This window comes from Tachypleus tridentatus, chromosome 9 (assembly GCF_004210375.1).
Source record: "Tachypleus tridentatus isolate NWPU-2018 chromosome 9, ASM421037v1, whole genome shotgun sequence".
NCBI classification, from domain to species: Eukaryota; Metazoa; Arthropoda; class Merostomata; order Xiphosura; family Limulidae; genus Tachypleus; species Tachypleus tridentatus.
In genome coordinates this window covers 37,899,099-37,926,393 of record NC_134833.1, presented here as the reverse complement: position 1 = coordinate 37,926,393, position 27,295 = coordinate 37,899,099, and the positions used below count along the sequence as shown (strand labels likewise).

The window sequence follows — 27,295 nt, the reverse complement described above, 5'->3', positions numbered from 1 at the left end:
GTAAATTAAAGATCCTGAAATATTTCAGAACAAAAGGGTTAATTCCTGCCCCCTACTAAAACAAAAGTCAAACTAATCAACTTAGAATATTCACTTGTAATTATGTGGTTATCAAAATTTTATTCAAAGCAAAAGTACTATCCAATGAATAAGAAAGCTATATAATTTACAATTAGAATCCAAGTTGTTTGATGATATACAACAATTTATTGTTTACAGATGTTTCAATAAAAAGTCTTGTTGGAAGTTACAATACTCAATTTTATTGGCAATATTAAACATGCAATAGATTAATGAAATTGACAAGTTGTGAAATGAAATTTACCCAACCACTTTTTAAAAACTTTAGATAAGCTTTTACCTGCTTAAAAAACACAAGCTAAAGTTGGTAAGTTTAAAAACTACATCTAGATTCAAACCTACTGACGAAGGTGTTTCCTATGACAAACTCTTGTTTAACACTTTCTGATAAATAATCTTTTTTTACCTAACTTCTTGAAGTGTTTCTTCTACTGAGCCAGTGTTTAAATATTGCCTACAAAAAGAATATGTACACTTAGCAATAAATATGCTTTAAAAGAAGTGGATGGACAAGCATACTTGGAGAGTTCTCAATATAGATGTTCAGATAACTGACAGCTTAAGATAAAAAATGAAGCTATTTTAGCAAATCAAGATTCCTAGAAATGTTGAGAATGACAGATATTAAATTTATAGATAAAATTGATTTATTAAGTTAGTGTTGGATTACTTTATTCAAAGGTAACAGTTATATTAAAAAAATAGAAACATCATTTACTTGGCTTAAACTATTGTTACCTTTAGTGTAATGGGAATGTTTTGAATTTTCTGATTTTTATATTTAACACTAACTACCAGTAAAATTATCATCGGGAAGGGTTACATACACAAAGCAATCTATATGATTTATTGTAAGAGTCCTTATTAAATAAGCATGTCATGAAATAATTACATTAGTAATCAAAGCCAAGTCTTTCATTTTAATAAATACGAAGACAGCTATAAACTGCTCTACTTAAAATAACAAGAGTAAACTGTTATCCTCAGAACAAAAATTCTTTTTCCTAGTATTCATTAATGACATCTTTAATTTGTTATTTTCATCACAAACCAATCCACATCCAGTGCTGCCAAATTTGTGTTGCATAAAAATGACTGGACCAGAATTTTGTATGCATGCATGTATGTACATATGATATTGGTTTCATGACGAAATAAGATGTATGTTACATCTGCTCTTCAAAGGTTAACATTCAGGTAAGATCAAAATTGACTGGCTTTATTCTAGTTGACTGTGTTCCATTAGCAAATTAGAGCAGTCTGCTGATCTCTGATGAAAATTTATCTTTAAAGTGCATTGACTTGCACATGCATCATAAACTCACATTGGCTTGAGAGCTTGCTCCACAATCAAAACACACGAAATCCTCATTTTTGTCATGCTGGTACATGTATTTCCACTTTAATTTTCTATAAATCATCTCTCGGAATTTTAAAGAGCACTGTTATTTATGTTCCTCAAAGTTATAAGGTGCAAAGGAAAATGAGCACAATCTCACTCCTTAAAACTGATGCCCTGCAGCACCACCATTACAATCTAAATTAAAATAAAAACTAAACTTTTTTTTTTTTTTAAATGAAAGGTATGAAAATAACATACCAGGTGGAATCAATTCAGATTCTTCAGAACTAGGGTCATAGTCGTGAGTAAAATTAACATTACATAAGTATCCTGTACAGCAACAAAACTTGGTATTGTTAGTAGGCTTGGTAGGTTTTTTTTTAGACACACATTCAGGAGAGTCACAGTCCCTGCTTCCAGCATTTTCCCAGCAGCCTAAACAATAAAAATAAAGAAAAGGGACATGTAAAACTCTTATAAAATTCATTGTTAATTAAATTCCTTGTATTTTTACATTTGAAAAAGTTGTAGATTCACGTAAAACAAACAAATGGCATAAACATTTTATTGGAAGCAAAGAGATAAAACTGAACCTTTTCATTATGTAAAGAACAAATTAACTTAATTCCTATACCTAAGTGTAAAACAGTAAACTGCTTGTCCAAAACAGAAGTTTTATTGTCTGTAATACTTGAAAAGTGTTATACAAAGATTATGAGTTTGTTTCCTCCCCTTTCCCCTCCAAAGTGTCCTTTATAGCTTAGCAATTTCTTACTTTACAATAAAAAGAATGAAACCAGTGTACATAATTATGGTAATATCAGGATTTACACATTACCCCTTTGTGGGGCCAAAAAGGTGTCCCTAGTATCCCTTGTTGTTGTTTTTTCTTCTCACAGTGGGAATACCCAAACTGCATGAAATTTGAAATAAAACTTACTAAACAGCTTCTAGTTTTGACTTGAAAAAAAATGCACACAATTTTATTTCATTTCTTTACAATTGTCTATGTTATGGAAATTCACAACTGCAGAAATAACCACTTCTAGTTAGAGCTCATAAAACTTGCATACGTTGAAAATGTTTAAAAAAAAAAGCACACTTAAAGCTTGTATGTCATAAAGTCAACTATTACACACAAGTCAGATAAAAAATTAAGTACCACAGTGCATAGACCTAATCAGTAAATAAATTAAAAACAAAAAGGCCAAAAAAAGCTACCTAACTGTTAGACAAGTGAGTCAACAAAAAACAAACAAAATTTTTCAAGTTCAACCTAGGTCAGTGTGGAGACATAAATGTTCAGGATAAGTACTCTATGTGGCTCAGATATTCCACTTTTATTAGTGGAGATTTACCTAAAAGCTGAAATTTTCAATTCAAGAAACCAGCAAAAATCTCCAACTTAGGGATGTTAAGGATAATTCTCAATAATTACTTTGCTTGAAAAATTGCAAGTACTGTGGGGGATTACCTCAATAAGCCATTGACTTCAACAGAAATTCACTGGCCTATTATAATGATCCCAAGAGAGTCACTCCAGGATTTTTCATTCTTCATCTACAAAACTCATGACCAAGGTGAAATACTGCACATGCACACACATGACAAGCATGTTGATAAATGCATGAATACGAGTTCCACAGAAGATAAATTGTTTAAATAAAAATCCATATCAAGGGTATATTAATGATATAGCAAGTAAATCTACAGAAACATAAACAAATGGTATCAATGCCAGTTCTGATACAGGGTCCACAACAGTTCTATCTTCTTCTACAGAGAAGGAAGGAAAAAAATAATAAATACCATAAATGAAAAATTTAGTGTCTATTGTAATAAAAGAGGACTCTAAAACTTTACTGATGACATTCAGGGTACTAGTTAGGTAATCTGATACAAAACTGATTAGAGGATTAACTTTTTAGTAACCAAATATCTCAGCTCTAGGTAGAAACTTTACATCTGAGTGAATAAGTCTTGTTTGTGGACTTTGATGTGTTCACAGAATACAATAATTTCATTATCAGAAAATTTCATAAGGTATAAAACCTCAGGTTATATAATACTGTTTTCTGTAAAATGCACAAAATATCCTTGACATTCTCATAAAATCTTTTCATCAGGTTAATTGGTTTATGAATATACATTTTTATGTCACTGAGATGTTTATAAACTGTCCTTCTCCATGAATCTCAGTTCCTTTAATAATTATTTTTTGCAACTCTTTTGAGCCTATTGTTAATTTTAATCAATTATCGAAGTTTTATGTCCTCACAATGAATGAACTATGTGTGCCCCTTTTCAGTGCTGCCATCTAGAGTGACTGTCAATACTTCTGAAATTTCTTGGAAATAAAACTTCAAGCAATAATGAGAATATTTCCACACACACACACTTATTATTAAACATACTTGTAAAATATGCCTTACAAGTGCATGCAATATTTACTGTTCCACTTATAAATGTCTCCTGTGTACTTTTTCAGAAAGAGCATATGTAATGCTCTATTAAAATGTAAGCACTGAACAATAAATAAAGTATATTTATCTAGAGATAAATGTCATTTATTTACAATAAAATATTATTAACAGATGTCATTTTGTGCTTACCAGCTTTCACGTGATGTTAGACTATCACAGAACTTAATTAAAGAAGTCTATATGAAGTGAAATTATTCACTGCTGAATGTTTGTAACAAGACAAAAAAAATTGATATTGTTAATCTAAATGTGAATTGTGTAAATTGTTATGTAAAAATACAATGCATGTACAAATAAAATTCAAATTGTTTCTAGTCTTCAATATTAATTAATATTATTTATAAATGTTATTATTATTTTACAATATATTACAAGAGTATCCTCTCTCTCAATTTGATGGTGTGTAGCATAAAAATTCCTTACCTTGTAAAACAACTACATCATTGCTTGTTGTGTTAAAGTCACCTTGCCATACAGTATAGCAGGTACCTTTTGGACAATGTTGAATTTCAGTTCCCCCTTCATAACCAGTTACAGTACGAACTTCACCTGAAGTTTTGCCATGAGAATATTTCACCTGTGGATTTTCTGTGACAGCACACTTAGTTCCATTTGCAGAACAAACATCTAAAGACGAATTTAAGGAAAAAAGAAATGTTATCTAATAGACTATTTTCTATTTTATCACATGTGAATTAGAAAAACAAACTCAGTTACGTAGAACAGGTAATAAGCTCCTTTTCTAAATAATTACCTTTTACAAGTCCTTACAATTTCAACCCTAAAACTAAGGATCTTCAAGGTAGCTAAACAAGTGCACAATCAGAAATAAATTTAAGAAATTTTGTAAAGTATATAATTAACTATAATTTTCTATATTCATGAGAAATTTTAACCTAAAAAAAACCACTGAAATATGAAAGAAACATAAAACAATTCACATTTATTTTTATATGAATATATAATACTTTTTTACAATCATGATGTTTCTCTTAGTAGTTTCAGTATGGTAAGTTTACCATTTTAACATAAGAATAAAGCTACTTTATGAAAAAACAAAAACCAAACATAAAAAATTAACTACACCAATTAAATATTGCAGGACTACAATTATCATTAATTTTTCATCAAAGCAGATCACATCTAGAAGTTAGCTAATTTATATAATAGGTACTGAGTCAATGGTTGGTTGGTTTGGTGTTTTATGGTGTAAAGCAACTAGGCTATCTGACCCAAACAACCAGTAAAAAGTAAATTCATTAAAATTCATAAAAGGTAAGGTAAAACAAAACAAAGTTTTAATTTTTGAATTAAAAACACAAATAGCAATAAATCCATTTTTTACATCTAGTCTACAACGGTAAGAGAAAAACTACAGTGATACACGTTGTAAAGGACTTTCTGTAGCATAATTCTAATTATCCTAATTCACCAGGAAGACTAACAGCTAAGTTCGAAAACCACCATTAGTCACCGGAAGTTGGCCTTTCCAGTCCTGGTTTTCAGTTATTTGACATTATGACCATTTCCAGAAAGTAAAGTAATGCAACTTTTAAGAGACTTGAAGCAAAATTTTAATTATAACTCTCCAGAATGACTAACAGGTAGTTCAAACAGCAATGTCAATCACCTAAAGTTGGCCAACCCAGTCCTGGTTTTGAGTTATTTGATGTTACAGCTATTTTCTAATTTCAAATCAAACTAGATATACTTTGATTCGTAAAAGGGAATCACATTAAAAAAAGGTCTAATATATAAATTAAAAAACAAATACCATTAAAAAGATTAATGGCCTTTAAAAAAACTAAAAACATTTCTGGAGTAAACAGTGTCACCATCGCCAATAACACTAACATTATGGATAAAACTTGGGACAGAACATGTTTAAAATGGTGCTGTCATTGAGGTCACATTTGGGGACCATAAGAAGCCATGGTAGGATGGGCTGACCAGTGGATACAGCAATGTTATCCAAGGAGAGACCCAATTCATCCAACTGCATCTGGATATGAAGGCCAAAAGGAGCAATAGCAGATCGTCTGTTCTGAAAAAACATGGCCCACTGAGGAAGGAAAACGCAACCCCAGGTGGAATTGCTTTAGTAAGGAACAAAGTTTCAAAGCATCTGGTGAAGACAGTTCATGAGACTATGTATAAGCTTTGATTTGGGGAAGTGCAGAAAGCCCCAGCATAGAGCCAAAGTCCTTGATGATGAATGGGGTCCAGCATCTTTAAGGCCAAGGTTCTGGAAGAGCCATAAACCAGTGATTCATAGTCTAGTCTCAATCGAATACAAGCACGACATATCTTTAGCATCGAACATCGATCTGCTCCCCAAGTGGTGGATGAGACACACAGAGGATGTTCAGTTCTCTTGTACATTTGACCCATAGCTGCTTGATGTGTGGTACAAAGATCAGCTTACAGTCAAAGATAAGCCCCAAGAACTTTGTCTCATGGGATGATTGTAATCACAGAGACAAACAGCTCGAAAGGAAAGAGGTGATTGCTCTGCTCGAGTTTTGATGGCTAAGAAGGTGGAGGAAAAAGCAGAAGTGCTAGATACCTGGCAAAAGCTTTCACCTAGAGTATTGGCGATGATCGGATATCAGCTACTTCCTGGCCATCAGAGAGCAAGATCAAGAGAGGGATAGAATTATACTGCCCACTGTCCTTTTGAATTTTGTCCCACATGACTTTGGAATTGGTAGTAGAAGATATGCTGGTTGTGAACTTAATCCAAAAGTCCTTCTAGCTTTGACATCTTACCCACCAAACATGTGCACGACCCTGCTCTAAAGCAATGTGGTTCAAGAGTATGGGATATCTATGGAAAGTATCCCAGGACCATTTTTGAGCCTTCTGTGCCATGTGGCAGGCAAGATTCCACCATGGACAAGATATATTGTGGGAAACATGTTGAGATTTTAGGAATACACTAAGTAGCTGCCTATATAATACAGTCAGTTACTGTTGTCACACAGTCATCTATTGATGGCTTGCAGACAAGTTCTGCAAGAGCAGTGAAAGAGAGCCAGTTTGCTTGATCCAGCTTCCACTGGGGCATGCAGGTTGAGTAGCATTGACCACAGCCAGTCTCTCTCAAGATTATAGGAAAATAATCACTGCCTCGTGAATTATTGTCACCCCCCAAGAAAAATGGGAAAATAATAAAGGGGAGCAAATTGAGAGATCAATAGCAGTAAAGGATTTGCTAGATGCATGGAAATAAGTAGAAGAACCAGTATTGAAAAGAGAATGGTTGTGATCAGAGAGCATACGCTCTACAGAGCAACCCCTCCTATCAATATCAGCACTTCCCCAGAGGGGATGATGTCCATTAAAGTCCCCCATGATTAGAAAGGGAGACGGCAACTGTTCAATGAGAGCATCAAGGTCTGATTGATCATATGTCTCTCCAGGTGACAGATAGAGAGAACAAACAGTGATGGTATGACCCAAGAAAACACGGATGGCTATAGCCTCTAAGGGCGTGTCGAGTGTCAAAGACAAGGTGGGCACATACTGATCAACCAACAATGCCACCCCTCCATCACACAGCCTGTCATTTCTGTATAAAGAAAACCACTGACATGTGACTGTATCGGCATATAAATCTCAACGAGTGGGTTTCTCGACATCACTGATTATTATTTCATCAAGGTTTCAGAAATGTTTCCTGTAAGGAGAGACGAACAGGATGGTAGAAAGCAATCAGTGTTTTGTTGTCATCCAGATCAGTACGTAAACCTCAACAGTTCCATTGTATCAGTGTGGCCATTTTTATTTACGTGTGGTAAGTGAATTGGGCAGAGAACCCTTCTGTTTATGACCTCATCTTTTTTCCTTACCTTCCTTATTCGATGGAGGTCTATCAACCTCCATGGATCCTGCACACTGGATCGATTGGACAAGTCTTTGCTGTTGGAATGGGATTCCCGAGACTGAGGACATGAGCGAATGATTGTTTTGCATCTTGGGGTGAGAGAGGAAATGCCTGTACCTAGAACCAAAGGATGTGGATCTTGGGGTTTGGTGGAATGTATATCAGGGTCAGAGATAGATGAAGTTGATTCATCAATTTTTTTAACCATGGAGGTCAAAAGACTTTTCATTTGTTTGGAGAATGATAATTTAGGAGGCACAGAGAGATCTGTCTGCACTCCCTCAGTAGCTGTGGAATGAAGTGCAGCAGCATACGTCCAAGATGAGGTGGTGGACAGCAATTTTTGAGCCTCAGGATAAGTCATGTTATGAATCATTTTCAAATACAATGTGCAACTTTGTATGCACCCTTACAATAGACAAAGTAGTGGGCACAATCAAAATAATGTAAACAACAGATAAAGTTAATCCTTATGAAATTTAAAAACACAAATATATACTGTATAATAGTGAGCAAATCTACAGAGAAAAATAAAAGCTAAAATGCAGGATATAAGAATAGAATGAATAACTGGTATACAAATGTAAACCACAGTCCAATTTAACACGAATACATTCTATATAAAGGGGAAATAATTTATAGGAAAAAATACTGCCACATGTCATGTGTTGGCTAGTCTCAAACATTTCATATACTATGTTCTGAAACAGAGAACTAATGTAATAATTTATTCCCCTTTCACTAACAAAAGCATATAATCAATACCCAACACAAAGGAACGTAAGATTAATTAATCTCTTGATTTGTTTCAGCTCCACAACATGCCAATAACAGTTCTCAAACCTTGTAAGCTGTAAGCCAAACCAGTTAAACAACTATATAAAGATTGAAACATTCTGAATAACCAGTCAGAAAAATTTCAAACTATGACAGCCCTAGTTAAAGGGAAAAACAAGAAAAATCAAAATACATTGCTGCATTTGCTAAGTAAATGATACAAGATACTTCTTAATACAAATTTTGCCATTAAACTAAGAAATTAGTTAGGAAGTATTATAAAAAAATGTATTTTAATTTTATCAAGTAGTTAATGCTTAAATTGGTAGTGACCTAAAAAAATGCTTTGAAAAACTCTTCAAATAACCTCCAGTTGTTGCTTTCATTGCCTAAATTTACTCCAACATTTGGTAAAATGAATTCTGACTACAGTGTTCAATTTAAAACACATGCTGATGTTTGTAATTCCTTTCAGAAGTCCTCTAGAACCTTCAAATTCTTGCCTGGCTAAGTACATTAACAAATATCAGCTACAATAGAATATACATGAAAGAACACCATAAGTCATTTGTATGTTGGACTACATTTTTGCATCTGCAAGCTACAGTACCCTCAAATACATTTCAGTTCACTAAAGATCTAAATTCATAATAGAAGACATAACTACTTTTGTTCAGTAGACTATAATTTCTAATTTAGAATATTAACCAATGAAAAGACAGAAGTGGTATCAGTGAATAAAAATATTTCACTTGATTATAATATAAATGATGCTAAAACACTGAACAAATAAGCATGAAAATAAAATACATGCATGTATACTAATACACCTAGTCATAAATTATTTTGTTTGGGATATATGTGCAAGGCCAAAATACAAAGGCTATCTACTTTTAACTGCCCTTAATTTTAAGTATGTCAGGTGGTGGAATACAGAAATAAGTAATGCAAATTTTCCTCCCATATCAATGCTTTTTAGTTTCTTATTTATTTATTTTTATTATCATCAAATTTAAAATATAATTTTCTGCTACAACTTTCTTCAATTGAACAAATTAAAGTCTTGGTTTCCAGTGGAGAAGTAACTACAATGCTCTAAGCACCATTTTCTCAACTTATTCAGTTGTATTCTATAGAGATCCATAATATAATCTCTAGACATCACTTTTTAAAGCAAGAAAAGTCACAACCAGGATACTGCACATAATACACATAAAGGCTCAGTGATCAAGCACCTTGATAAGCACCTTTGTACACTATTGTGGTTGACTTACTGCTATAGATATGAAAAAGAACATTCTAGGGTTTAGTGAAGTGTTTTGGTGTGCATGAAGATGGAGAAAATAAACACTCCTTGATATTATGCAAGTCTTAGATCACTAAAAGAACTATTAAACTTTGACATTTGTTGTTTAAGACTTATGATGTACAGGTACTTAAATGCTCTGACATTCAAAGCATCAAAATGTTACATTTTACTGCGAGTTGTGGCTTGATGACTAATGAACAAAATCCTGGTAAAATGGCCAAAATCTTGTAATTAGAAACAACATTCTACAGTGGTCACTTCCAGGATTACCATTCTGACAAAGACTCTGATAAAAGAACTGAATCTCATAACAACAAAATTTAATGTAGTGAATGGTGCTGTAATTTATTTTATCAAAACTTGGAATAACTTGATTAACATGCACTATATAACTGAGCAGTGTACCTTAGTTAAATCACTACTGTTTGTATTTACTTTCGAATAGGTGTGTTCTAATACTTATTAATGTCCTATTTAAAAAATGCATGACATTCCACCTTAACAGTGGATATAGCATATGCTTTCTTCAAAAGTGCAACTACTTAATGCTATATTCAAAGTATTTTTTATAATACTTTATTGTTGGTAATTTATTAGACTTTTCTCTTTATCTCTCCTCTATCTAAAGGCAGGTTTGGGGCAACTCAGCAGATAACATGAAAGTGTCAGAATGACAGTTACATCCAAAAGCTAGATTACCACTGGCTCATGTTGCTAACAATCTTAATTACTGATTACTGGTTTCCTCAGAAAGTTTCTCTCTCTCACTCTTTATCAGATCATCCCATTAAGTAATGTCCAAAAATTTAATACAGAAAGTGCATCATCATTTCTGTCTTTGTAGAAGGCTGTAATGATTAAAATATGTAGTAGGACATGTATAAAAATGTTCAGACAAATAAAAGAAACTAACCCAACTCCACTTTCTCACATCATTAATCAAATAAACCCTTATAAAGATGGATGTGTCTGAAGTGCACATTAGGCATATAATGCTTTATGAGTTTACAAAAGGCAACAATGCAACATAAATTACACAAAAGATTCAAGGTGTTTGTTATGCAGTCTCTCAATGAAAGAAAATGTCAAAAGTGGTTTCAGAAGTTCAGATCAGGTGACTACAGCTTAAGTAATAAGCCACATTCACGTCGTCCTGTTGAGTTTAATGATGACTTGCTGCTGGCTGCACTTGATGAGGATTGTGCTGTAAGAGTTAAAAACTAGCACAGAAGCTTAATTCAACACATTCAGCAGTTCACTGTCATCTCCAACAGCTTGAAAAGGTGTCAAAACTTGGAAACTGATTGCCCCATGATTAGAAACAAGCCAACCTTGGAGCAAGAGTGGACATTTGCACTTCTCTGCACTCTTGTGAATGAAACTCACCTTTTCTGGACAAGTTAATGACTGGAGATGAAAAATTGATATTTTATAAAAACTTTATGGGTTGCAGACAATGGTTCAATGCAAGTAAACTGAGCTAAAGCACATCCTAAAATGGACCTCCATTCTAGGAAAGTCTTGTTAAGCATTTGGTGTGGTCCACAACGAGTGGCAACAACAGTTAGAGTGCATGAATGATGCATTGAAAGAAAAGAGGATTGCTTTGATCAATTGTAAATGTGTTGTGTTACACCATGATAATGCATGGCCACATACAGCAACAATTACACCTGCAGACTGAAGAGCTAGACTGGGTAAAACTTCCACATCCTCCTTATTCTCCAGACCTTGCCCCATCTGATTATTATCTATTTTGAAGTATGCAGAACTATATTGATGGAAAAGAGCCTGGAACACATGAAGATGTCAAAACTACCTTCTCTACAATATTTTTCCTCCAAACCCCAATAATTTTATAGACGTGGCATTCAGAAGCTTGTGAATCATTGGTAGGAAGTAATTAATAATAATGGAACATTATTGATTAAATGACATTAAAAGCATATGAAATCCTTTCTCTTTTTCTGAAACTAAAATTGGACATTACTTAAGGGATGACCTCATATATATAGACACACAGACACACACACATAATGTGGCTTGACTCTTGGTACTGAATACTTTAGATACATGAGGTGATATTTTAAATCATGGAAATTTCTATTATTTACTATTTTTGTTTCACATACACTTTTATAAATACATATTTTAGGTATACGTTTATTTATATTAATTTAGGATCTCTGTATTTTGATCTCATGTTTCCAGTACGAAATATTAAATGGTTCAGTTGGTATTAGATTTTTACAAAAGCTTTTGAAATACTGGAATTGGAATTTTAAGCCTTCACAGCATTTTATGCACACATGGGCAATGTGGACAAATCATACACTATTAAATTTTGAATTATCAACCACAAATTGCCACTACAAGAGCTTTGAAATAAATTACAGGATTAGCTGCCATTTTTAAAGTGCTCACAGTACAGAAGTGTAGAGCATGTTCACCAGTGTCCTGTCTTGAAGCTTTGAATCTTGTGATCCACATTCCAATACACTGACCATTAGGTTATGCTAGTCTCTTGTGAAAAATAAAAAACTTGTTTACCACTTAACTCTTTTAGGACAAGCTTGGTTGCTGGGACAAACCTCATAATCATTTTGTGCTTGTTATAGTTTTATAACTTTTATTAAATATTTAGAGTATCTTCACAAAAGTTTGCAAATTATCACTAATCATTACAAGGCTTTCATATGTAAAATCTGATTTTTTTATTAAGTTTTAATATTCTTTAAGTAATGTTTTTCTTGTGTCTTTTTTAATGCTGTCTAACCAAAATGCAAAGTACGACTACAAACAACTCGAGATAAACATTCATTTATCCAACCCAGCACTTTGGTTTACGCCTTTTTCAAATGTCAATGAGCGTCACAAGCATCAAACAAAAGTAAATAAAAAGAAAACAGAACTACAACAGTACACATGAAGCACACTGAAAGAATTAAATAGTCTAAGTTGCAGATTATATTGGTAAAAGTTAAAAATTAAATTTAAAAATATGTTTTTTAAAGTATTATAGTGGCCAGGCATTACACCTGTTAATGGAAGAGTATTCAGATTGTATCAAAGACATTCCTTAAATTTTCTGTGAAGAAAATTGTCACAAGTCAAAATTTTTTGATAAAGTATCTCCCTGATTGTACCATGTGCTTTGAAGTCATGTTCAGTGATGGCTTCTTTGCTGTCAAGATTACTTTAAAAAGAAATAATGAATTTCTATTCAATTTTGTTGTGAATTAAAGGTGATTTAAATTTTTCCACACTGAGTTTAGCTTCACACTTTTGAGTGTGGCAATCAGCTAGTGTGATCAGATTAATGAAAGTCAAATCAGTGGTGATGAGAAAACCCACTTGTAAAGAAAAATATATGTAAAAATGGCTGGTATGGGTAGAGAAAGCACTATGTAGAAGAGCAAATTACGTTTCGATCTTCTTTGGTCATGCCCTCTACATTCCCACACTTGCTTACACAACCACCTTCAAACATGTGATCAACTACTAGTTACCTCTTCCTTTCTTTGTGAACCTGACAATGACCGAAGAAAGGTCGAAACATTGTTCGCTCTTCTACATAGTGCCTTCTCTACCCATACCAGCCATTTTTACACATATAATGAAAGTCAAACACATCTCTATCTAAATCATCTAATATTATGTAGATTTTCAAAGGTACCTACTCGTTAATGGTGATTATTCTAGGACCATAGTGAAAAAAACTAATTTCACAACTGTAATTTGAATTAAACATTAATTGCTAGTGAGCTAAGATAAATATACTGAAATGTAATAGACATTATTCTTATCTTAATAATTATCAGTATAATTCATATAATAAACCTACCTAGAACACCTGAAATCCACAGAATCACAACAGCTCGGAAAATATGCATGGTTGCATTGACATAAATCCTTAAATTCTGAATAGTAGATCTATTTTACATATATTTATATATGTGCTGACAACAAAGCTAACAAGACCCTACATCAGGGGAAGGTTTCTGTGATAATTACTGTTTTTACCTGCAGGGAAAAAAAATGGAGAAAAATTAGCATACAGTTCAAAATATAAACATTTATTTAAAAGAGAAATAAGAAAAAAATGTACAACTCATCCTTGGCTACTGTATTTCACAATATCAAACATCAAATCCATACATATACTTATACATTAGATTGCTCTTTCATCAATCATAAAATCTGAAATAGCATCTTTACAAGCATGCATTCCTGTACATTGTATATGAACAATAAGAAATTTAACAATTCTATACAAGTACAAAATAGAAGTCTTGGTAAATGTTTTGCACAATGTTATATAATAATAAACTCAAATTTCTACTTTATATACTGTTTTGAAACAAGTTATTTTAATCATGAAATACAACTAAAATCATTACAACATAAATGTTCAGTCTAATCCTCACTTACTATGAAATTAAATTCTTCAAAAAAGAAAAGGCAATGTGTATGTGTGTATATGAACTGTTTTTAAATGAAACAAATATCTTATTCCATTTACTAGTATTCATTGTTAAATTACAGCCCAGTCTTTCCTATTACAAATAACAAAGCTCAATTTCAAGCAGAATAATCATTCTGAAAGTACATCAAACAACTGGGCCATTATCCAAATTTAATAATCATTTATTCTTATTGAAAACATGAAAAATTAGTATAATCAGAAATATTTATAATCAAAAACATTAATTTTATGAGTCCTAACACAAATCATTTAGACTGAACAACTTGAACTTTGAATTAATATAACAGAGAAGAACCATAATGGCAATACTTCATTTATTTGTACAGTTGGAATATCTGGAATCACTAACTTCAATTAGTTAATTATTTTTGTGATATTAAATTATTTAACTGTAATCTGGTTCCATGACTCTTAATCTATGCTCATAAGTAATTGATCACTGAGCTTTACACTAAGTCCCAACATCCATATCAGATATACACAGCTATTTCATATAAATTTAACATGAAAGTTATAACCAAGACAGTTATGAAGCACAAGTGTTGAATGTAGTCTTTTTATAAATGATAATTTATTGCAGTTTTGCTTGCTTAACTGTTTACAAATCATTTGTTGTGTAGCTCAAGTGATGCCACATTACTCAAACCTAAATTTGTCTGATTCCATTAAGTGAGTGTTGTCATTTGCAGAAAGTTCAAGGCCTCACCTGACACATATATAGGCACCCAAGTTATATTAAATTTAAGTTAAAGTAAAATTATATTAAGTGATTATGAACTGGTCATAAATTGTATATAGTGACAACTTTTTAAAATATTGTAATCACATACTGAATTGTGACAATGGAACACAGAAGAATAATTTTTCTAGTCAATAGTTCTAAAGTTACTGACCCAGTTTGTGTGGATTTTTCACATAAAAGAATTAAATCTCTTGATACAACTGTCATAACCCACAATGTAACATAAATGAAGTTTTCACTAATTGTGTTGTAATGACTGAGTAGAGAAAAATATTTTTCTCAATTGTGTTCTAAAGTAACTGAACCAGCCTGTATGGGCTCTTGGTGAAGAGAGAGAGAGTTATTTAAAGCTCTGGATACGACTATGACGATTAACTGTGTAACAAACATTTGTTTAAATGTTTGATTTGTTTTGAATATTTTATTGTAAAACTAGTGGATAGTGTGCTGTCCAACTATTGTTGAAATTTATCACCAACGAGTCACAAGTATATATATATATATATAAAACCTGACAGTCCTCTCTTGAGTCCTTAACCACAAGATTTATAAAACATACTTATAAAAAGTATAAAATTACAACAATAAATCAAAGTACATTTTCTGCATTTTGAAACTGGTAACTGTTTTTTCAACTTTTATTTTCAGTTTTAGCATACCACAAAACTAATTTAACTAAACAGTTTTTATTTATCTGTTTAGAAAATATTTTCTTACTTAAAAATAAGAGTAATTAAAACTATATAATTATTGATGCAACCGAAATTTCAGTAATTCAGTTTTAGATTTTTATTTTATATATTTTATTTCCATGAACAATAACTGATGCTTTAAAATCTTATCACTTCATATGATATGTTTATTGGAGAACTAAGCCTAACTTATTACCTTAAGAGTATATGTAATTTTTGTAATACCATTTTATATTGTACTCAAATGTTTTTTGAACTTAGATTTTTTTTAACAATAATAACAACTAACACCACTATATGGAAAACTGCTAATAAACCTCAAAAGAATTTCTAGCAAAAAGTAAAATTTATTTTCCCTTAATTCATGCAAGAAGTAGGTTTATCTAACCCTTGAACCAGTCTTAGCACAAAATCAGGAAACAGCATAAAGACATGTACAAATACTGTTAGGTGAAAAATACCCACTCAACCCATCAACTTTGATCAACACAGAAATAGACCCATCCTAAATATAACCCCTCACATTCTTAAATTATCCAATAAAACCATAAAAGAAATTCAAACCACAAACACATAACATGATTTGAAATGAGAAAAAAAAAATGTATCCAAAAGACAAAATGCTGGAGAAAATGGCATTGCCAGATCATTTTTACTGGGAATGGTATATACTAATACTACATTTTGCATCTAAAACTAAGGACATGTTAATTAAAGTGATATGTAAATTGTATGTATAGTTTTGATCTGAGGTTTAAAAAGAATACATTTTTAAACGTGTTTGTCGTACATTTCTACAGATCATAATTTTCAGGATCTTGACGGCTTCCCAGAAACCTATAGAGTTTTTCTTGCAGTAGAATGAAGAGTGAAAAAACTAAATATTGGTGAAATTGGCAAAATATATCAATAAAGTTCTTATCCTTTAAACACATCTTGGTATTCAAGGCATAAAACATTATGAATCCACCACAACTGATCACTAGCACATTATTCCACAATTTTATCTTGCACAATAACCAGCCTTGACCTAAACTTTCATAGCCAATATACCCTAAATACATAACTTTACCTTTTTTTTTTAATGCTACAAGTCATTTTCCACAAATTAGTCTATTCAGCAAAACTACCATCCTTCTTTATTGTTTTCTTCTACATAAACCAATTTTTTTACCCACTTCTTAACACTTCAACAGTAAAATTTTCTAACTAACTTATCGTATAAACCTTCTCAACAGTTTCTGAAAGTCAAGCATACAATGCCAACTCATCTGTCTTCAACCAGAAAAAAAAATAAATTATTGACATTTAAGTTTGAGAACTGCAATGCATGCAGCTATTTGAAATCAATTAAAATTATACCTTGTCATCCACAGTAGTAAACCAACTACATACACATCAGAAGAGGTTCATGAGCAAAACAGCTCTTTCAAAACATTCCAACACTTCTACTTCTAGAGCTAAAATTGTAATTTTAAATTAAGTTCCAACCTCAATGTGCTATTCCAAAATCTCTAACAATGAACTCCAACAGGATATCAGAGCAGAAGTAAGAAAGAGTATGACATAATATTCTGTGTCTTTTTTAAAATGCAACTAAAATAACTTAATAAATCAATGAATCTTGTCTTATAACATGAACTGACTAGTTTTTATTTTATTAATTTACATCATAAAACTAGAATTTATAGTCATCAGAATGTCTTTAACCACCTGGTTACACTTTTTATTAGTATTTTCAGTAGTAATCTCACTAATATTTCAAAATACGACAAGTGAATTAATGTAGTCCAAGTCATACACTAACTTCTAAATTAATACACATAATACTTATAACCATTTTTTTTTCAAGTACATCATTTTAATTTAAGCATCATAACTACTTACAATACAAATTGAGTTAACCATTTCTTGTATAACTATCACTTTTAGTATTATTAATATAATAATAATGACCATGCATTATAAAGTGAGACATAACTTATATTAAAATGGAATAAATTAGTGATTTAGCATGGATAAACATAAAAACTAGGCGACAGTACGTAAAAAATATACTTTTTTAAGTACTGTAATTTCTTTTATGACGATAATTTATCATATACCTATGTATCATCGTAAATATCTCAATTCTGACTTAAAACTAACGACAAATAGGCTTAACGACTACTGCACCGTACTGAGTAGTCAGTTAACCTATGATTTCCTTAGTCCTAAGTTAGTAATTAGCAGTTAGTGAAGCATTGGAACTGGTAAAAAATGGTGATTTACCTATCACTGTATTGGGCTTCCCATTCTTACTAATAGAGCATTAAATATTTAGTGTTAATACTTTTAGGTATAATAAAAATTAATAAGCAACTACAACATAGCGAATAACTCTATATACTAAAACTGAAAGTACAGGTAAGACAAAAACTTTGCAAAATTAACACGAGTGCTAATATTGATTATTACTGGTACTAATGATATTAATATAAATCATACTTTAATAATATTAATAGGCTATTCGAACTCGCAACCAACAAGTTGTTGAGAGCTTTAAACACTTAATTATTTACATTACAAAAATATATATTAAACTTAAAGAAAAATGACTAATACAGCACGTATGATACATTTGAAAGATATAAGAGATACTGACTTGATTCCAAAATGTTTATTATATTTGAAACAAAATTTTAAATCGCAAAACCTAATTTACTTTAGCCTACTTCCTTCTTCCAGATAGTAATGGTATTTGCTGTCTGACACTACACTTAGTACACTGTCTACAGTCAATCTCACTAGACAGGCGACCGACGGACTGGTCCAAAGAAGCGCCAGAGGTGGTTCTTGTATTTGAAGGGGCAAATACATGTCTATGCATTTAAAATAAGAAGCAACATAGGTCGCAAAAAATTAATATTCTAGCGATTAGGAATATTTATATTCCAATACTAGCAATTTATAATATTATATATATATATGTATAATTACAGCCTAATATATACAACAAAAACTTGATAAATCATTATACTTTCCTGTCAGGCAGTGTATATTACAAAACCAATTACTCCATTGATATTATTTATTTCAGAATTCTAGCCTACATTATCTTTTATATTTGAAGATATTCCCCCCCCCAGTGTTTAAGAAAGGAATTTCTGATTTGTTTTAAATACTTTATCTTTCATATAAACATAATATTGCAGATCTGATGTATTACTGCAATACTGTGTGTATTTAAATACGTTCTTTGAGACTACGAGTTTTACAGTGCGAAACTACCTTGTTAGTGTTAGTATACTTTAAAATCGTAGACAACCAAATACTTTAACCTAAGTGTCAATTTTCTATCAATTTTTATGAATTAAGTTAAGTCACTACTTTAATCCTTTGTTCAAACTGTTAATTAAAGCACTTCTTCACACAAACTTATTTTTATTTGCATATTACTTGATGTATTGTCTAATACCATAAACATGCATCTATCACTATCATTAATTTTGTGATCATGTGTAGTTAATACCTTGCAATTTATATTTTAGTTATCTTGAAATTGACAATATTTTGTGTAGTTTATATTCCTTGACTTTGTATTTTTAAAAACTTCCAACGTAAATCAGTTAATACTTCGATTATTTTTTTAAATATATCACCAGTATGAAGTTAACTGTTAATTATTAGCATATTTAATTTATGAACAATGCAACTGGGTTTATGCCTTATACTTTATACAAATTAACTTTAAGCAAACTGTGAACTTATAATTTCATCAAATCGCGTTATGGCAGTATTTTACTGAAAATTCAGTATGGTGAGTAATGAAAATAACTTCTACGCAGTGCAATAGTTCATGAAACTGTCAGCGTTTATCCAATTTTGATTCTGAAAATATATTTGTGTGTGCATATATATATGTGTGTGTGTGTATAAACATATATGCGGTGATACATGTCCACTTTCTGTCGGAAATAGGTATAGTTATTACTTGTGTATGTATGAATACTTATATTTCATAAAAAATTTCACTATAAAAGTTGAAACTTTATATATCATATATATATATAACTTCATTTATAACCATATATAAATATTCTGGGCTTATGAAAAAAAATTATACCGTAGACTACGTTTAAACTGAGTTGTTCGGCTAGAAATTCACGAGCTCTCTAAGATGTCTGGTTATAAGTACCGAACACTGTAATCAAAGTTTCATTCTTTAAACTCTACGTTTTATACTGACGTAGCAGTCTACGGCTGTAACCGTTTGATTGGCGTCTCCAACACCAGTATTATCATGCAGTTTCTACTGTGAATGCCCGACATAACTAGAGCACTAGGCGGTGTTAATGTCTAGCTATACGAACAACGCTCAACAGCGCTATTTAGAGATAGCGTATCTTAACAACCTTCCCGCCGTCTGGTATAAAATATGTATAATGAGTATTTGAAAAGAATCATACAAAGGCGTTAAACCCAAAACTTTACAAACGAGGTGGGATCGCAAAATTAATAAAAGAATCCATGTGGTTATAAGTCGTTACAAAATACGTCCAGGGTCCGCATTAATAGAAGATTTTGAGCTATTATGAACTTGGAACCAAGGAAAACAACAAAGACGTCGGTTCTCTGTTGGGATATACTGCTTTTTTATGCCATTCCCACACTTTTATTATCTTGTGAAAAACAAATAATAAAAATCAAAAAAAGTTTTGCTTAAGTAAGCTGTAGTTTTGATTAATGTTACGTTTAAAATTTTGGCGCTTTTTTATTTTGTCAATATTTCGGGATTATATGCATGAAGGTTCTACTTGCAGTAAAATACTTTATTAATGCGTAAAATAACTTAAAAAATAATAAGCACATTGGTCTTTATAACCATGTAATTTTCATTTCACGTTGTTTTTGTAATTTAATCCATCAATATATTTACTGCATTTCTTGCCATTGTAATAATATTCGAAAACTGTTACTCGCTAACCACATTCAATACTGGAAAACCATGAATCAAATTTTGTGAGTTATTAATTTATCATGTTTATTTTAGCTTAGTTATGTTTGCACTTTAATAACATTACCTTTTGTACAACTGGTAGAAATATTAAATCAATTAAATATGGTGCCAATACACTGTTTTTGTTGTTTTTCTAAAGCTGTGAATTAATGTGGTATTTGAACGTTTATATCGTCTTGTAACGTTATAATATCTATCCTGAATTTATTCGTTGTTCTGCACACATGCAGGTTTTTCACATAACACGTGGTCGAGAAAGACATCAAATTCATTTCGTTCTAAGATACCTTGTTTCTTTGCATTAATTAAATAATATCTAGAAGTTATGATGCCACCTACAGTTTAATAAAAAATGACCAGATTTCTGAGTAGCTTTAATCGCCCTTGCTAAATGCGAGATTCCTTGCATGATAAGGAACTTTGCATTTAGTTAATTCTAGTCTAGAATATCTCTTAACCTAATCTAGTCATGACAAAGAAACGAAATAGCTTTAAATGAGGTATCCAATGGCAGTGACAGTCTGTTGTGTTTATTCAATTACTACAGTGTGTTTGTGTTTAGAGTTCTAAAAAAAATTGCATTTTGTTTTACAATTCACGTCTACTTTAATTATTTTATTAGACATAGACTCGGGGCCCAGCTGGCTAGATGGTTAAGGCACTTGACTTGTAATCCAAGAGTGGCGGTTCGAATTCCGTCACACCAAATATGCGCGCACTTTTAGTCATGAGGCGTTATAATGTTACTGTTAATCCCCCCATCAGTGAGTAAAAGAGTACCCCAAGCGTTGGTTGTGGGTGGTGATGACTAGTTGCCTTCCCTCTCGTCTTACACTGCAAAATTAAGGACTCCTAGAATAGATAGTCCTCGTGTAGCTTTGCGCGAAATTCAAACCAAACAATAGACTCGGATATTAAGAGACTTAGTATAACTTCATAATCGATATTTTAAATAAATTTTTGACATCTAATGGACTTTATTCAATATAGCTCTAAAGTTAATTCCGTTTCATCTGGACATACGACATTTTCTGTACGAAACATTGCTTCTGGATTAGGGCTTGCTTTGAAGTCATTTATCCAACATTACCCCAAAATTAAATGTTCCGCTTATATTACATAAAGGCCTGGCATGGCCAAGCGCGTAAGGCGTGCGACTCGTAATCTGGGGTTCGCGCCCGCGTCGCGCTAAACATGCTCGCCCTCCCAGCCGTGGAGGCGTATAATGTGACGGTCAATCCCACTATTCGTTAGTAAAAGAGTAGCCCAAGAGTTGGTGGTGGGTGGTGATGACTAGCTGCCTTCCCTCTAGTCTTACACTGCTAAATTAGGGACGGCTAGCACAGATAGCCCTCGAGTAGCTTTGTGCGAAATTCCAAAAAACAAAACAAACAAACAAACAATATTACATAAATGTGATTTATTGCAAAAGATTACACATATTCTGTTTTATAAAATTCTCTAAGCAAATTACATTTCAAAGACAACTTCCATCATCTTCACCATCTTCTTTAGCTTTCCATGAACAAATATTATAATATAAATTAATAAAGGTGTGAGCCCTAAATAACATATAGCTGGCCCAATGAAATTTGATGTTTCTTAACACTGCAGTTTTATAAGGTATTTTATTTTTGTTTTTAAGTCTGATTTATTTATAACTACTCTGATAACACTATGTAACATAAATTTTGTTCCTGGATAGTATGTGTTATTTCTTAATTGCTTATGTTGTAAAAGTACAGAAAATGGCCATTATTCCCTACAAACTTTGCTTTTGTAACCCGGATAATGAAATTTAGAAATTAACCTATTTTCTAAGTAAAAACGGGCAAATTTGCACATTTTCTTTTACATAAGGTCTGAATAAAACAACATATAAATTAAGATTTACATGTATTTATACTAAAGTTGTACAAAAATGTTTAGAAGTGAGTAGTGTTTCTAGATTTGCGACTGTAATCTAAATCACTTTCACGTGTCAGCCCCCAAATATAGTCAACCATCATGTTTTCGTTATACGCTCCTTGATAGCGATGTTCAAAATCCATACATCTTGGTGGAAGTGCTCACCTTGCTCCTCTGAGTATGCTCCCATGTTCTTGAATTTATCAAGATAAGCGTCGAGGATAATGGACTTTCAGGGACATCCTGCAGCCCATTTTGCCGTAGTTCTTCACCAGAGCCTCAACCAGTTCCACATAATTTTCGGCCTTGTGATTGCCCAAGAAGCCCTGAACCACTGCGACAAAACTGCTCCAAGCTTTTTTTCCCTTCCTATTGAGCTTCTTGGAGAATTCTGTATGCTCCAGGATCTTCTTTATTTGTAGTCCAACGAAGACACCAGCTTTGACTTTTGCCTCAGACAGCTTAGAGAATAAGTCTCGAAGGTACTTGAAAGCTGCACACTCCTCATCAAGAGCTGTGACAAATTGTTTCATAAGACCCAATTTCATGTGCAAAGGTGGCAATAATACCTTCTGGAGTTCTACTAGTGGCTCACACTTGAACTTGGTCCTTTGTGGCCAGTGCTTTCTGTTGTAGGGTACTGTGGTGTCCCTGCTGCCTCAAAGGCAAAGATAAGAGGGAAACTTGGTAAAGCCTCCTTGGAGACCCATCAGGAATGCCACCATTTTGAAGTCTCCGATAACCTCCCAGCCATACTCATCATACTTCAAGGCTTCTAGCATGGTCTTGACGCTGTTGTATTCTTCTTTGAGGTGCACCGAATGAGCCAGGAGAAGAGACGGATACTTATTCCCGTTATGGAGCAGCACAGCTTTGAGACTTCTGGATGAGCTATCAATGAAGAGGTGCCACTCATTCGGGTTACAGGCAATTCCAATTGCCTCGCACAGACCAGATACATTGTGGTAAATGCAGAGCCAAGCTTGACAAGTGAAGAATCTTGAAAAACGTCTGTGACGCTTCTTCTGACTTGCGACTTGCACACTTTCATCTAACAAATTCCACTCCTTGAGCCTAGATGTCAAAAGCTCGGCATTCAACTTTGTTAGACCAAGATCTCTGATCAAGTCATTGAGGTTTCTTTGGTTGGGGTAGTATGGGTTTCTACCACCAGCTGCACCTCTGAAATTGTAATCTGTATCTTTAACGTCTACCTCCTCTTCTGATTTGCTACTCTCTTCTGAGGATGGCTGCTTCTTCTCTGGCAAAGTGGGTAGAGGGAGCTCAGGGCAGTGTGGCGCTGGGGCGATGGATGATGAAAAGTCCGGATACATGATAGCAGATGCATTCTTACCAGCCCAACGTTAGGAAGGGTCTACCATGCAGAAGTAGCACTTGCTTGAGTGGTCAGTGAGTTCGCGCCAAATTCTTGGAATAGCCAACTTTATGGCCTTCTTTCCCCTCTGTACCATTCTGCAACAGAGGAAAATAAAATTGTTATTATGAGGAATAAATTTATTTTATCCACAAATAATGTATAAGAGGTTCATGAAACATATTTTATATGGAATATTTTTCCATACTATTGGAAATTTAAAAAAATAATAAAAAGATATTTACATTTTAAAAGGTCTAAAATTTGTCTAATATAAAATCTTACTATTCGAGCAAGCAAAAATTGTCGTCTTACCTTTTAGTTATTTTTACAGTGCTCACAGGTAAAATGAGGTTCCCAGGGTTTGTCTTGATCCCCAACAGGCATGCCGAAATATGCCTTGTAGGCTTCACACATTTTAGCAGATGTTGTCACAGAGTACTTTTTCGCTCTTGTCTTGATAAATTGGCCACATACATAGCAGAATGCGTCTGGAAAATGCTTGCAGCTTCTTAATGCCATCTCTGATTAAATCAGTTAGGTCTATGTGTTCACTTCAGCAGCTAGAACAAAACTGAAGTGGTAAGTGGTGAGCCCCTGTATATATTACTATGGAAAGTTCTAGAAAATCATAAAAGGTTCTTGAAAATTATCGTAAATTCTACAACGTTCTAGAAAATTCTTGTAAGTTTGACAAAAATTCTTTATCAGCTACTCAGTACTGAATCTACATGGAATGTTCTGGAAAATGGGTAAATTTGAAAATTTCGTTACCCAGATCACTAAAGCAAAGTTTGAAGAGAAAAATAGGTCTTTTCCACTTACTTTAGGAATACACAATTGGGAAATAACACTTTCTGCCCAGGAACAAGAAAAAGTAAAAATTGTGTTACATAGTGTAATATGATTTATCCTATCAAAGGAGAAATAAAATTAATGTGCAACTTGAAGTTAGAAAGGTAACATAGTAAGTATAAAATATATATAACCATAGACATCTACTAAGCCTTTAAGTATAAACAAAAACAAACATTTAATACTAACAAATATATTTATATACTTTGTGTGTATGTGTTTTTTCTTATAGCAAAGCCACATCGGGCTATCTGCTGAGTTCACCGAAGGGAAATCCTTTGTGTAGTCGAAAGAATTGAACAACTATGTTGGAATGTCTGCATTGTGACTTCCACTTCTACTTAGAATGCAGTGAACGGGCTTCAGATTGCTGTGTAAGCTTCTTTCACAGTGCATACGTACGTTTGTTGACGATGACATTTAATATTTCTACGTAGGTTTTGCTAAATACGTAGTGACTACGGAATTACGTCGAAAGTGATGAAGTGAACAGTGGGTTTATTTTGAAACAAATTCGTTTTAGTTGATTACTACAATTTTGTTAATCATTCAACAATAGTTTCTCTTCATTTTGATGGGGCTTTTACTTTTATGTTAGTACTCATTAAAATCCCAAGTTTCGCAGCAATAAAACCTAAAAAAAACAAAAAAAATTTTCAAATAACTGAGTATTTTGTTACTGTTTGAATATAAAATTACACAAAAATGACTAAAATATTAATAATCTAGATGAGTTTCGAAGCACAGAAATGGTTGGTTTGGTATTTCGCACAAAGCTACTCGAGGGCTATCTGTGCTAGCTGTCCCTACTTTAGCAGTGTAAGACTAGAGGGAAGGCAGCTAGTCATCACCACCCACCGCCAACTCTTGGACTATTCTTTTAACAACGAATAGTGGGATTGATCGTCACATTATAACGCCCCCACGGCTGGGAGGGCGAGCATGTTTGGCCCGACTCGGGCGCGAACCTGCGACTCTCAGATTACGAAGCGCACGCCCTAACGCGCTGGGCCATGCCAGGCCCTGGCCCAGAAATACCAGTAACAGATTGTAAGTTTGCAAATTGTTGAAAAAAACAATTTTATTGTAGCTTGTAAATTTTTCTGGATATTTTATTGAGAAGAAAAAAAATTATTTAAACTCAAGTATCAAAGAATATTAGGTATCTCCACTATAAAACAAAAAATTACTTAAAATATATTTTTAAATAACTGAGTCTATGTAACATATTTCAACGATATCTCAAACCATACTTCGATCCGCCCACTCTTTCGGCACACTCTAATGCCATCTTCAGGAGAAAAGTAAAAAAAAAAAAACAACTTCAAACTTCCAACGAATATTTTTAATAGTAGTCCACGGGCTGCAATGTTGTTTGTTGTTCAATAAGGGTTTTAATTTTCAGTATCCAAGTTCTCTTTACTTCTGAGGCATTCATTGTTTACACTGCATATAATTTTTAAATGTCACGTTCAGTGCACTTCCTTCTCATTCGTAATTAATATGTTTGTAAGTTCTTGTTGTTTTCCAAGGATAGCTGTACGTTTTTATACAGCAAATAGTTGAACTAATATCATCTCGTTCACAAGGACAATACACAAAATAATAAGCAGCATAAAACTGTTTTAACGTACTAAATTCATCTTTGAATGAAAAAAAAACACCAAAAAAATTTCATTCCTAAATGTTGACTTAAAACTACTCTGATGGAAACTTATGATATTCTTATTCGTTTTTTAATTCAAAACTACTTTTGTCCATGTACATCAAACTAACGTATATGATATGTATGGACACATCAAAGCTAATTTTGGGAGGGGCTGTTAACAATACTTAATTTGTTAACCATTTTATTAATCATGGATAAATGATATCAATTCTTCAATAGGTCATTTGTAATGTTTTCTAACTTTGAATAACTAACAGGACGGCGGCAGTAACAACGAACAATTGGCATGTGTATGTTCTGTAACAAATATATAATTCCTAAACATTTCAAAATATACACTGCTGGCCAAAGTCTTAAGGCCAATGAACATAAAGAAAAAAATATGCATTTTACATGGTTAGATTCAACCACTTATTGGAGTAGAGCTTCGAAAGATAAAAATAAGGAAAGGGAAAATAAAAATAAAAAAGCGGTTTTAGCATTTAATAGGGAAAATGTGAACACTATGAAATTAGCCTAAATACTAGCTGGTCAAAAGTTTAAGACCATACCAAAAAGAAGTCTTAAACAGGGTAGGAAATGACCAACAAGAGGTTTCAGTAGTGAGTTACACATTCGTTATTGCGAATAACTGCAAACATTCGCTTTGGCATGGTCGATATAAGCGTTTGCAGAAGGCTGGCTAGAATGT

General features: G+C 32.7%; 1 protein-coding gene across 5 annotated transcripts in view; it reads right to left on the bottom strand.

Annotated features, from left to right (window-relative positions):
* The window catches only part of wit (kinase protein wishful thinking), a 65,441-nt gene extending 46,839 nt beyond the window's left edge, over positions 1-18,602 (bottom strand). Inside the window, exons 1-4 of one of the 5 annotated variants that reach the window (XM_076453817.1) lie at positions 18,513-18,602; positions 13,723-13,901; positions 4,330-4,533; positions 1,682-1,858 (exon numbers count right to left, since the gene is read on the bottom strand). In XM_076453817.1, the coding sequence (XP_076309932.1) occupies positions 1,682-1,858; positions 4,330-4,533; positions 13,723-13,771 (430 nt within the window). In that variant the 5' untranslated portion in view covers positions 13,772-13,901; positions 18,513-18,602. The other 4 variants (XM_076453816.1, XM_076453815.1, XM_076453818.1 and 1 more) reach the window with 4 other exon arrangements.
* Positions 18,603-27,295: the final 8,693 nt, after the last annotated feature.